The 13,974-nt window shown below is 31.6% G+C and overlaps 2 protein-coding genes across 2 annotated transcripts; both read left to right on the top strand.

Annotated features, from left to right (window-relative positions):
- Nucleotides 1–2,251: 2,251 nt before the first annotated feature.
- Nucleotides 2,252–2,953, top strand: LOC113372539 (probable NADH dehydrogenase [ubiquinone] 1 alpha subcomplex subunit 12). The gene is made up of 2 exons (XM_026612884.1): nt 2,252–2,392; nt 2,747–2,953. Exons 1-2 carry the CDS (start codon nt 2,252–2,254, stop codon nt 2,951–2,953), a joined length of 348 nt encoding a protein of 115 aa, XP_026468669.1.
- Nucleotides 2,954–4,988: 2,035 nt separating this feature from the next.
- On the top strand, nt 4,989–9,419 carry LOC113364226 (signal recognition particle 54 kDa protein-like). Its single transcript, XM_026606718.1, has 2 exons — nt 4,989–6,074; nt 8,753–9,419. The coding sequence occupies exons 1-2, from the start codon at nt 4,989–4,991 to the stop codon at nt 9,194–9,196; spliced, it is 1,530 nt and encodes a 509-aa protein (XP_026462503.1). The 3' UTR covers nt 9,197–9,419.
- The last annotated feature ends 4,555 nt before the right edge of the window (nt 9,420–13,974 follow it).

Genomic DNA, 13,974 nt, shown 5'->3' with positions numbered 1-13,974 from the left:
GTTTAATTTTAAAAATTCTTCAAAGTTTGCAAAAATTGGTATCGTTTTTTAGCGTTTGTCAAAATTAATAATTTCATCAACGTTTGCTCAAAAACGCCTGAACCGATTGCAGAAATTTAAAAGCCATTTGATGTATCTCAATGAGGACTATCGTTTGTCAGTTTTGTGAGACGATCTGCCGAGCCGTTTCTTCGTAATTTGGAAAAGAGTGTTAAACTTTTCATCCATATTTAAGCTCATACTACCGAATCGATTTTAAAAAATCAAAAACTGTTCGAAAGATATTAGTTGAGAATGATACTGATTAGTTTTAGGTGAAAATTTACCGAGCCGATTTTAATGGAACTTTTTTTGGCGATATATATCATGGTCTTATAGAACTTTGAAATATTACAGCCTTATGGCAAGTAGTTTAATTTTAAAAATTCATCAAAGTTTGAGAAAATTAGTAGTTTTTTGACGTCTGTTAAAATTAAAGTTTGATGATTTATTTGGTATAACGATAGAGTAGCAACTTGGTCTCAATGAACATACTAAACCATTAAAGTCCTACGGAAACTGGTTCAATTATAAAAATTTTGTTTTTTGAAAATTTGCTTTTAGAAAATACTCCGAGTTAACGTGTTCGTTCGTTTTCAATTATGTGTAATAAATCCACTCGGAATACTTTTAATTACGCCAAAATTAATTTATATTTTATTGATTAAGTCGTTTATTTTCACATATCGGAAAGTTACACATATTTTTTATGAAACCTATATTTCATGTAAAGCGGGTTAGATGTACAGTATATGTAGTAAGATACCTATAAATAGTAAACTATACTACCTAAAAGTACCCAATTGGCATATTACTGTGGAAACGTGTGGTAAGTACTTATAATTGTAAAAGAATCTTTGTGTCTTATTTTAGTAACATAAGAGTGACCATAATTCTGTTTCTTATTACAACGACAGTGAAAAATGTACGACAATCAAAACGACGGGGCGCCCGACGGCCGCCCGCCCGCACGTTGAGAGTAGAGACACATTCAAGTCCACCAAAACGAAAAAAACATTTTTATAACTCGTACGCCATGTATATAAAATATTATTTATTATTATTACAACAAAAACACATCGCCGTGTGTCTCTATACCGATTTTAATTAACCGACTTTTTTTGTAAATGAATCCGTCGTCGTCGTCGTCGGACGTGCCGTTGGACAGATGACGTCGAGGTGTCTTTTTTGGTTTGTTAGGGGTAATTATTTTATTGCCATGGCGAAATTAATTATTTAGCGTCTTTGGTGGTATGGTAAGTGGATATATTAGTAGGTGTAAGTGGCATTGTGCCTTGAGGCAAGTTGCATGAACTATAATAATAAACTAGTGGTGCATGGCTTCGTGCATTGAGGCAAATTTCTGAAACTTGCCGTACCGTAATGAGGAATATTGAGTAGAGAGCTTGCTTCAAAAGCTTTAACAAGTCGCCTTTTTTGAAGAATTTTAAGGAAGGAAATAAATGTTTAATTAAAACGAAACTTTCAGGTTTTATTATTACATATTTCAACATTCTTCTCAATTTTTTCGTTAAAATATATGTCATAATATGCCGGGTACAAGCATTTTGCCGATGCGCCACGAGCGTGCAAGTGTCTTTGTGGCGAGAAAGATGCAAGTTCACAATTTCCATCAAAAAAATACAGAAATTTTTTGCAACTTGAAAAAATCATGTTTTTTTCAAAATTTTACTTTAGATTGTTTATAAAGTGGGTTAATTATAACATTTTTTAAGTTTTTTTAGTTCAACTAGAATAAAATTTATTCCTGAATACTGTGAATTTTGTCTCGATACGTTACGTTATTTGATCGAATGTTTTTCAACCATTCAAATCCATATTGTATCCATACATACATACACACACATCCATTTTTTCTGAGGTATGCCAAATGTTCAGAAACCTTCAAAACGTCGAAAAATGCAAAAATTTTCATTTTAAGTTAAAAAAAAACAACTGACAGTTTAACAAATTGACAATTATTACTTGTGCATTCTTAAATAAAAATATTTTGAAATTATTTAATTAGTACTCACAATGGCATCGTTAATTAAAGATTTAATAATGAGTCCTATTGAACCAATGAAAAATCTTATAAAAATCATCAAATTAATGGAGGCATTCGTAAAAGCATTTATACATTGTACAGGTGAGAATGTAACTTATTGATGTTATAAATTAATCTAAAATCAAAAAATTATTGACAAACAGAATGGATAGTCTTAAATTCGGCAAATATGTTGGTAGGGATCGATATGGAAATAAATATTATGAAAATCCAAGATATTTCTTTCCAACAAATAGATGGGTTGTGTATGCTGAACATCATGGTCTAAACTATGATGCATCTCAGGTAAATAAAAAAAATATAAATAATATTTAGAATCATACTACACTTTCATAATAGCATATGCTCCTTCTTTTTTCAAATAGTTGTAAAGGTCTCATGAAAAGCTTTATAGGTTGTTGGGTTTAGATTTCAACCTTTGGAACTTTGGACTGTAAAAATACTGATTTGTTTATATATATATGATATTTTTAGCAAGTTTTTATTACAATTAATGCTCAAAGGCTAAAATAAGCTCGATTCAGGGTAGCTACTTTCCGGTACCGTCATGAAGATAGCTGTATTCATGGCCAATATAATAATACAAAAATACGCTTGAAGATAGTTATGAAAAACATAAAAATTACAAATATTTTTTAGGGTTCTCCCGAGTGGCAAGGCTGGTTACATCATCGTACAGCAAATCCACCAGAATCCGATAATTTACCCCATTGTTATTCGTTAGAACATAACGAAAATAAAACAGGAACCAGAGACCAGTATTATCCATATTCTACAACCAGGCCTAAGATTTTGATATGGACTCCTCCTAAACCTGTTGAACCTAAATGCAAAAAGAATGTATAAACGATTATTAAAATATCTCAACTTGAAAATTTATTGTATGAATTGCTTCGTAATACTAATAAGAATTACACTCGTTTTATTAAATGATAATTTAAATCAGTTAAACTTGTATGTATTTAGTCACAAATCGAAATACTTATAGATGTTATGGCAAGGCCATGTTACGCTTCAACTTGCATACATTATACCAATGCATCATACTGAATACCGTCAAAATGTCATGTATTTGCTGTGGATTCAGGCGTTTCACACATAAACTGCAACGTCACTTTTATGTTATGGAGCTGAGTCAGAAAGACTCTGTTATCTAAGTTGTTTTTTTGACGTTGTGCGGTTTCTAAGTTATATTTTCTACCGACACCTGAGAAATATGCCTGAATGCACACCAACGACATGGCTTTTGTCAATATTTATATGAAAAGTTCTTCATAACATGGCTTTGCCATAACATTTTTCTATTATGCGGCAGAATCGGTTCTTAGTCTATTATTTACACATACACCGGGAAGTTTATGCGAATTTGCCTTAAGGTTAAATATCTAGATAAGTACTATTTTTTTGATAATATCAATAAACTAGTAGTGCATGGTATCGTGTCATAAGGCAGATTGCTGGAACTTCTTTGAACTTAACAATTTTGTAGGAATTTGATTTTTTTTATATTCTGATTTTTTTTGATAAATTTTAACTTTTTTAAAAGCAATAACGTTGCATAAGACTAATTGTTTTTCAGAGTAGAAATATCGAAGCGCGTAAGCGCCGCGTCGTAGTCTACCGTGTAAACAATGGTACGGAACACATAGAAATGTACACAAAATTTGTACTTATCATTATAATCTTTATAAAATATCTGATAATTTGATGTGCATATGTCTAATGATCATTTTTGACCATCAAATGGCATTTTTTTTACTTTTTAGTACTAGATCTCCGAAACCGCTGGACCTGCCTTTCCAAAAATTTAATCATTTCTTCATCGTGTCAATATACAAGACCAATATTTTTTGAATTATTAAAATCGGACGCTCCGTTATCTCAAAAACTGAAGTACAATTCTTGGCATTTTTTGCCCTGTATCTCCGAAACGGTTAGACCTGCCTTTGCCAAAAACTAATCAACACGTCTCCTTATCAATACGAATCGAATAATTTTTTAATCATTCAAATCGGTTGAACCGATTTTCAAATCGATTCAAATCGATTCAAATCGATTTTGTTCCCAAAATCGTCGACGACAATTTGTATCCGTACACACACACACACACATATATCCATTTGTTCTAAGGTATGCCAAATTGTTCAGAAACCTTCGAAAGATATATAAAAAATTTCATTTTCGATTCTTTGCGATTACTATCAGAAACGTAAAGATATATAAAAAAAATCATTATCGTTTTTTTGCAATTTCTACAACTTACCCTACAGGAAGTTAATAAAAAATAATCGATTTTCAGAAAATGCAAACTGTGTATATAACCCCTTAAGTGTGTATTTAGTTATTTACATGTATCTGAAAAATCATGCAACTTGCTTTGGCAATATGCCTTATAAGGAGTCTAATAATTAATTGTTATTAATTATATTTAAATACACAAACGATTATTTTAAATACATAATTCAAGATTCGTATTTCAAAATTTGTATTATTTGTTGGCAGTGCTCTGAACTTGTTCCTTGTTGACAGCTTCGTTTATTTTTTACGTTGGTACATGTATTCATACGTGTGTCGACTTTTATATTTTGTCATATGTCAAGATGAATTTTTCGATTCAAAAATAATTATAAAATATTAAAAAGATTCATAACAAAGTATAACAAAACATGTTCTTATTGAAATACAATTTTTGTTAATAATTATATAACAATGCATGTATCTTAGTAAACAATTAGTTCGATATAGCATATGTTTTTAGCATAATTTACATTTGATTTAAAGTTGTGCTATGACAAAATTCATATATTTAGTAAAAGAAATAATTTGACATATTATATTTAATTATTAAGTATATAGTTGTATATATATATAGTTTATCAAAATGGTGTTAGCAGATTTAGGACGCAAGATAACCTCTGCGTTACAGTCGCTGAGTAAAGCTACTGTAATTAATGAAGAGGTTTTAAATTCTATGTTAAAAGACATCTGTGCTGCCTTACTAGAAGCCGATGTCAACATTCGTTTAGTCAAAAAATTAAGAGAGAATGTACGATCTGTCATCGACTTTGAAGAAATGGCTGGAGGCCTCAACAAGAGACGTATGATCCAGTCAGCAGTGTTCAAAGAACTTGTCAAACTTGTAGACCCCGGAGTAAAACCCTTCCAACCTGTTAAAGGCAGACCGAACGTCATCATGTTTGTAGGTTTACAAGGTTCAGGTAAAACAACGACATGTACAAAACTTGCTTACCATTATTTAAAAAAGAACTGGAAATCTTGCCTGGTCTGCGCTGATACCTTCCGTGCCGGTGCTTACGATCAGGTTAAACAAAATTGTACAAAAGCTAGAATTCCTTTCTACGGTAGCTACACAGAAGTTGATCCTGTAGTTATTGCCCAAGATGGTGTAGATATGTTTAAGAAAGAAGGCTTTGAATTTATTATTGTTGATACCAGTGGTAGACATAAGCAAGAAGAATCTTTGTTCGAGGAAATGTTAGCAGTTTCAAATGCTATACGTCCTGATAATATTATTTTCGTCATGGACGCTACTATTGGACAGGCTTGTGAAGGACAAGCAAAGGCTTTTAAAGAAAAAGTAGACATTGGTTCAGTTATTATCACAAAATTGGACGGTCATGCTAAAGGTGGAGGTGCCTTATCAGCTGTAGCAGCCACAAATAGTCCTATTATCTTTATAGGTACAGGAGAACACATAGACGACTTAGAACCTTTTAAAACAAAGCCTTTCGTAAGCAAGTTGTTGGGTATGGGTGATATAGAAGGTTTGATCGATAAAGTTAATGAATTGAAATTGGATGATAATGAAGAATTATTAGAGAAAATAAAACACGGGCAGTTTACAATGCGTGATATGTATGAACAGTTTCAGAATATTATGAAAATGGGACCGTTTTCACAAATTATGGGAATGATTCCTGGATTTTCACAAGACTTCATATCTAAGGTACATATAAAATAGAAATAAAAAATATTTCAATATTTGTTAACTTCCCATAGGGCAAGTTATAGTAATCGCAAAAAAATCGAAAATGAAAAATTTTTGCATTTCTCAACGTTTCAAAGGTTTCTGAATATTTTGGCATACCTTACAAAAAATGGATGTGTGTGTGTATATGTTCGTGTGTGTATGTATGTGCGGATACAAATTTTCGTCGATGAGTTCGGGAACACCGATCAACCGATTTGAATAATTCAAAGAACATTCGATTCGTATTGATAAGGAGACGTGCTGATTAGTTTTTGGCGAAGGCAGGTCTAGCCGTTCCGAAGATACGGGGCAAAAAGTGCCGAAAACGGTAACTCAGTTTTTAAGAGAACGGAGCGTCCGATTTTAATAATTCAAAAAACATTTTACTTGTATTGACAAGGTGAAGAACCGATCAAATTTTCATAAAGGCAGGTTTAGCGGTTTCGGAGATCTAATGAAAAAATTAAAAAAAAAATGCCATTTGGCGGTCAAAAATGACCATTAGACATATGCACATCAAATTATCAGATATTTTATAGAGATTTTAACAATAAGTATAAATTTTGTTTGCATTCCTATGGGTTCCGTACCAATGTTTATTCGTTAGACGGCGACGCGGCGCTTAGGCGCTTCGACATTTCGTCTCTATGCACTTTAAAGCAGTACGATTGCTTTGTAAAATAGTTCAAATTTTCCAAAATATGTCAAAATAAAGAAAACATTTTTTTTTCAAAAATTTTTTTTTCAAAAAAAGTAATTTTTTGTCAAATTCCTAGTTTCTCAAAAATCTAATTTTTTCGAAGTCAATATTTTTCAAAAATGTTAATCGTTTTTAAAAAAATAATAATATTTGGTACGGGAAGTTCCAGCAATTTGCCTTAAAGCACGATGCCATACACCACTAGTTTAAAATCGATTCGGTAGTTTGAGCTTAAATGTGGACGAAAAGTTTAACACTTTGTTTCAAATTACAAAGAAACGGTTTGGCAGATCGTTTCACAAAACTGACAAACGATAGTCCTCATTGAGATACATCAAATGGCTTTTAAATTTCTGAAATCGGTTCAGGCGTTTTTGAGAAAACGTCGATGAAAGTTCTAATTTCGACAAATGCCAAAAATACCATATTAATTTTTGCAAACTTTGACGAATTTTTAAAGCTAAACGAGTTGTCGTAGGGCCGTAATATTTTAGTATGATCTAGAAGACCATGGTAAATATCGTCAAAAAAAAATCATAAAAATCGTCGAATTTTTTTTTAAAAAAACTTTATTGCAAGAAAACGGCCCGGCCGATCTCTACCAAAAACTAATCAGGTCGATTCCCAACCAATATCTTTCGAACGATTTTTGAATTTTCATAATCGATTCAGAATTGCGGGCTAAAACGTGGACGAAAATTTTTTCACTTTTTTGCAATTTACAAAGAAACGGCCCGGCCGATCGTCGCACAAAACTCAGAAACACTAGTCCTTAACGAGATACTTCGATCGGCTTTTGAATTTTTTCCCTTAAATTTGGTCCCATTCGATTCAGAATGGATTGAAACGTCGAGAAAACATAAAATTAGCGAATCGGATTTTTTGATGAAAACAAACTTCTCCTTCTAGTCCAGTCATTTGGTGCAAAAAAAGGCTGTTGCCGGTACAGTACTCCGGGAATTCTGAAAATTGGTAATTTAATAGATTTCGAGGTGCTCTTTACGAAAATCAACTTTGCCACCTCAAATTTGAACGGCAAGTTGCCGCCATATTGGAAAAATGGCGTCAAAAAACAGCTTTTTTAAAATATCTCCTTTCTGGCTGATTCTGCGATAAAAGTATCTATGTACGAATTAAACTAGAGAAAATTTCCTACAATTCTTTAGAAATTCGTTTTTTTGTAAAATTGATAGTTTGAGAGTACGGCCGCCTCAAAATCTTTGCTGCTCTCGCCGTAGTAACCAATCTCTCCATATATGACAGCACTTTGAACTTGACCACATTAATAAATAAATATTTTCAATGTTAAATTAAGCGAATAAGATCTAGACATAAAAGAATTCAAATATTTTTCTGTTTTTTTTTTGCTGATTTTTTAACACTTCAATGGCAAAGTAGCTATAAGTAAGTAGCTTGAAGTGTTAAAAAATCAGCAAAAAAACAGAAAAATATTTGAATTATTTTATTGCTAGATCTTATTCGCTTAATTTAGCATTGAAAATATTTATTTATTAGAAAGAATATGGTCAAGTTCAAAGTGCTGTCATATATGGAGAGATTTGATACTACGGCGAGAGCAGCAAAGACTTTGAGGCGGCCGTACTCTCAAACTATCAATTTTAGAAAAAAACGGTTTTCTAAAGAATTGTAGGAAATTTTATCTAGTTTAATTCGTACATAGATACTTTTATCGTAGAATAAGCCAGAAAGGAGGTATATTAAAAAAGTTGTTTTTTGACGCCATTTTTCCAATATGGCGGCAACTTGCCGTTCAAATTTGAGGTGGCAAAGTTGATTTTCGTAAAAGAGCACCTCGAAATCTATAAGATTATCAATCTTCAGAATTTCCGGAGTACTGTACCGGCAAAACGACGAAATGACTGGACTATTCGGGAAGTTAATAAATATTTTTATATTTGTTAATGTTAATATTTACAATTTTCAATTACATTAGGGAAGCGAGCAGGAATCAATGGCCCGTCTCAAAAAATTCATGACAATGATGGACAGTATGAATGATGGTGAGCTGGACAATCGAGATGGTGCCAAATTATTCACAAAACAAAACGGTCGTGTTGTAAGAGTCGCCCAGGGCTCCGGTGTCACCGAACGAGAAGTAAAAGAACTCATTACACAATACACAAAGTTTGCTGCTGTAGTTAAAAAATTGGGAGGCGTAAAAGGTCTCTTCAAAGGCGGAGATATGGCCAAGAATGTCAACCCCACACAAATGGCCAAATTGAATCAACAAATGGCCAAAATGATGGACCCGAGGGTTCTGCACCAGCTGGGAGGCACGAGCGGGTTACAAAATATGATGAGGCAGCTGCAGCAAGGTGCTGCCGGAGGTCTGGGAGGCTTAGGAAACCTCATGGGTGGATTTGGTGGAAAACAATAGAGAGTAATGTAATATAATTTGTTAAATTGATGTCATATGCAAAGGAAATTAAATACATACACATGATAAATACAATTAAGAATATAATAAGATTTAAGTCAAGGTTTTTTATAAATAACTTCCAAGTATTTATTATTTGTGTGTGATCAAAATTATGGAAAAATCTTACTTTGCAAATATTATATAAGAGTTGTAATTTACTTTGTTCAATAAAAGTTTTATATCAAGGACAAAAAATCGAAAATGACAATTTTTACATATCTTTACATTTCAAAGGTTTCTGAACATTTTGGCATACCTTAGAAAAACTGGATGTATGTGTGTGTGTGTGTGTGTTTTTTTGGATACAAATTTTCGTCGACGATTTCGAGAGCACGGATCAACCGATTTGAGTAATTCAAAAAACATTTGATTGTTATTGATGTGGATTATAATCATATACAAATTTAATTTGAACTGAAATCGTTTCTGAATACAATTTACGTATTTAAAATGTATGTATAAATATCATGTTAAGGAATAATTTATCATTTTATTACTAAAAATTTAAATTAAATATTTATACACCAACGTTTGATTTATCTGAACCGAAAAGCCTCCGTTTATTTCTCAAAGAATCATTTGTATTTATTTTTTATCTTCAATTTTTCAAAAACTTTAAAGAGAACAAAATTATTTACATTTGTACATTTTTTTTTCTCAATTAATTGAAAGAATTCAATTTACTCTTGAAAGATTAAAATTAATATTTTTATTATTGTTTTATTTTAATTTTTTCTGTTTTTTTATTTTGAAACTTTATCAAATTCTTGAATTCAAATTCAAGTACAAGAACATATTTTTACTGGCAAAAAAGAATTCATTATCTTACTAATTTTTTTCTCGCAATTCTTGATTAGTTTTTGGCAAAGGCAGGTCCAGCCGTTTTGGAGATATGGAGCACAATATACAAAAAATGGCAATTCGGTTTTTGAGAGAACGGAGCATCTGATTGGAATGATTCAAAAAGCATTTTATTCGCATTAACATATTGAAGGACTGATTGCATTATTGAAAAGACAGGTTCAGCTGTTTTGGAAATGCTGAAAAAAAAGTAAATCAGTGGCGCTGCTTATCGGTGTTGCAATTTGGTACTATGCATTAATCGGACGTTCCTTTTCTTGGTAACCAGATGTCACTTGCAGCGTTTAATATCAAGGACAAAAATACGAAAAGGAAATTTTTTGGCGTATTTAGAGAAAAATCGATGCATGTGAGAATGTGCGTATGTATGGATACAGTTTTACGTCCACGATTTCGGGAGCACGGATCAACCGATTTAAATAATTCAAAAAGCATTCGATTCCTATTGACGAGGAGACGCGCTGATTATTTTTTGACACAGGCAGGTACAGCTGTTTAGGAGATACGGAACAGAAAGTGCAAAAAATGAAAAATTCGGTTTTTGAGAGAACGGAGCATCCGATTAGAATGATTCAAAAAGCAATTTGCTGGTATTGATGGAACGAAGGACTGATTACATTTTTGAAAAGGCAGGTCCAGCAGTTTCAGAGATGCAGAAATAAGTTAATCATTACAATTATTTTCATATTATATTCATTTTTTTGATACTGCCCTTAATTATTATTTTCCAGATTTGGCACTTAAATGAAATTTGCATAACCGATATTTAAATGATTTTTTTACCATCAGAAGAATCTTGAGGTCTACAAGCCTTAAATAATCTATCTCAATATTATAACATTTTTTCTTCAAATCTTTGTATTAAATAATACTAATGTTAGATTTAATATTGTTTTAGAGTTCTATTTTACTGTAATTAATTCAATCATTGGCGCTGCGTATCGGTGTTGCAATTTGGAACTATACATTTGTTTCCTTTTTCCTGGTAATCAAATTTCACTTGCAACGGAAGTCACCTGGTTATCTGTTTCATTTGATTTGAAGATAGCAACAGACATTGAATTTGAATTAAAAGTCTCGTTTTTTGAATGAACATTCACATATGAAGATTTTGGACGAAAATTATCATTATGATAAAATATTTATTTGGAGTTGAATTTATATGACGCACTTAAAAGACAATTTAATAATAAATATGCTTAATTTTAACATTTTTAATTCATTTTCAAATTTATTTTCAACTAGTTCCATCTGTGTGGTGCATGTTGGTAACAGTCACATGTTTCCATCTTGTCACTCTTGTCAGCAGCTTCATGGTATTTATAGCAAAAAAATTCGACTAGTTTTGCATTATTTGTTTATTTTATTAAAATAGTTTATTAGTATCCTCACGATGTACCCATTATTATTTTTAGATAAAGCAATTAATTAAGGTACTCACAGTTCAAATAATACATCATCAATTCTTTTTTGTACCGTTTAATAACTAACCATATTTATCCTATTTGACAGATTTTTCAATTTGTGTCAAATCCACTCGTCCCAGTTCTCAAGCCATAAAAAATAATGAACCACACATTCAAAATAATGGAATTACTTTTAGTTTAGTTTATGTCAATTCTGAATAGAAAGTTATCACAATGAAAGTACAGTGTGCCATATCAGTGTATTTGATGATTCATACAAGAATAAGAAAAATGAGTTGGTTGAGGTCCAGCCCTTTGAGGAACAGCTTTTCTCGACAAGGATCTGTGAGGGCTTTGGATTCGAATACAAATGTGACCCTAAGGCTTGTTATGATAGCTTTTGCAAACATTGGCAACAGGCTTATGATTTTTATACAAAAATCACAGGTTAGAGTTGTAAAGTTATTTTAAACTGGTGTAAAATGATATACTGAGAGAAAATGATAATTGGGAAAAAATGCTTGAAAACTTTTGTTTAGCCGAATTCAAATTTGAGAATATCATTAATGATGAACATATTTTGTTCACAATAATTTTTTCATCATTTTATTTTTAAATTTATTGTGGATTCTGAATTTTGATTTATAAAAGTAATCAGATTATGATATTTTAATCCTTACGTACTATGAATGCTATAGCATCCACGCAAGTATTATTTTAAATGAATTCATTTATAGAGAAATAATAAGATAATACAAAAATACCCAAAGAATCAGTTATTCGTTACCTTGTCAGGTAAAATAATTACAAAAATTTGAGGTTATATAAAATTAAGTTCAAATTTTATCTTTTATAACTTTAAAATTTGAATGCTATAGCATTCATATCATTCTGCATCACAATGAAAATGAACGCTATAGAAATATAAAAAAACAAAAATTCAATTCAATTTAATTATTATACTTTTGTATAATACAAATATTTAATCCATAAAATGAGATCAAATGTACAAACTAGGACATTCGAAAGGTTTTTTATTTTTATTTATTTATATATATATACATTATTTTCATATCTCAGTCAGACAGAAGTGTCTGGTATGAGAGATTATGAAAAACCATTTTCATATTTTATATATACATTTTATTTGATTATTTCATTAATATAATATCTATTATAATTAAAATATCTTTATTTATAACTCTTCAGTCTTATTTGTGTTCAATTTCCTTATAGTACATCTTTATTTTTTTTTTAACTTCCCGAAGGAGAAGTTTATGTTTTCATCAAAAAATCCGATTCGCTAATTTTATGTTTCTCGACGTTTCAAGCCATTCTGAATCGAATGAGACCAAATTGGAAAAGTATGTGTGTGTGTGTGTGTGTGTGTGTGTGTGTGTGTGTGTGTGTGTGTGTGTGCGTGTGCACCAACAGATTTTTTGCCGTAAATCGCCGTTTTCTCAAAAACGGCTGGACCGATTTCAAAAATTTAAAAGCCATTCGATGTATCTCGATGAGGACTATTGTTTGTCAGTTTGGTGCGACGATCGGCCCAAACCGTTTCTTCGTAAATAGCAGAGAAGTGAAAACTCTTTCGTCCACGTTTTAGCCGCAGTTATGAATCGATTTGAAAATTTAAAAACCGTTCGAAGATATTGGTTGGGAATCGTGCTGATTAGTTTTTGGTAGAGATCGGCCGGGCCGTTTTCTTGGAATAAGTTTTTAAAAAAAAAATTTCGACGATTCATGATTATTTTTTTGACGATAGATACCACAGTCTTCTAGATCATACTAAAAAATTACGGCCCTACGACCAACTGGTTCAGCTTTAAAAAATTCGTCAAAGTTTTGCAAAAATCAGTATGTGTCTTTTTGGCATTTGTCAAAATTAGACTTTTGATCGACGTTTTCTCAAAAACGCCTGAACCGATTTTAGAAATTTAAAAGCCATTTGATGTATTTCGGTGAGGACTATCGTTTGTCAGTTTTTGTGCAACGATCTGCCAAGCCGTTCTTTGTAATTGAAAAAAAGTGTTGACTTTTCGTCCACATTTGAGCTTATCCTACCGAACCGATTTTGAAAAATCAAAAACCTGTTCGAAAGATATCATTAGGGAATGATGCTGATTAATTTTAGGTGAAAATCTACCGACCGTTTTCTTGTAATTAAATGTTAAAAAAAGTGTTAAATTTTCGTCCACATTTAAGCTCATTCTACCGAACCGATTTTGAAAAAATCAAAAACTGTTCGAAAGATATCATAGGGAATGATGCTGATTAATTTGAGGTGTGAAAATCTCCCGAGCCGTTTTCTTGTAATTAACTGTTGAAAAAAAGTGTTAAATTTTCGTCCACATTTAAGCTTATCTACCGAACCGATTTGAAAAATCAAAAACTGTTCGAAAGATATCATTAGGAATGATGCTGATTAATTTTAGGTGAAAATCTACCGAGCCGTTTTCTTGCAAT

This window comes from Ctenocephalides felis, unplaced genomic scaffold (assembly GCF_003426905.1).
Source record: "Ctenocephalides felis isolate EL2017-DRISC unplaced genomic scaffold, ASM342690v1 CF-g0.4_SCAFFOLD_00845, whole genome shotgun sequence".
Classification (NCBI taxonomy): Eukaryota; Metazoa; Arthropoda; class Insecta; order Siphonaptera; family Pulicidae; genus Ctenocephalides; species Ctenocephalides felis.
The sequence above is the reverse complement of the archived record's forward strand: the minus strand, read 5'-3'. Positions and strand labels throughout refer to the sequence as shown.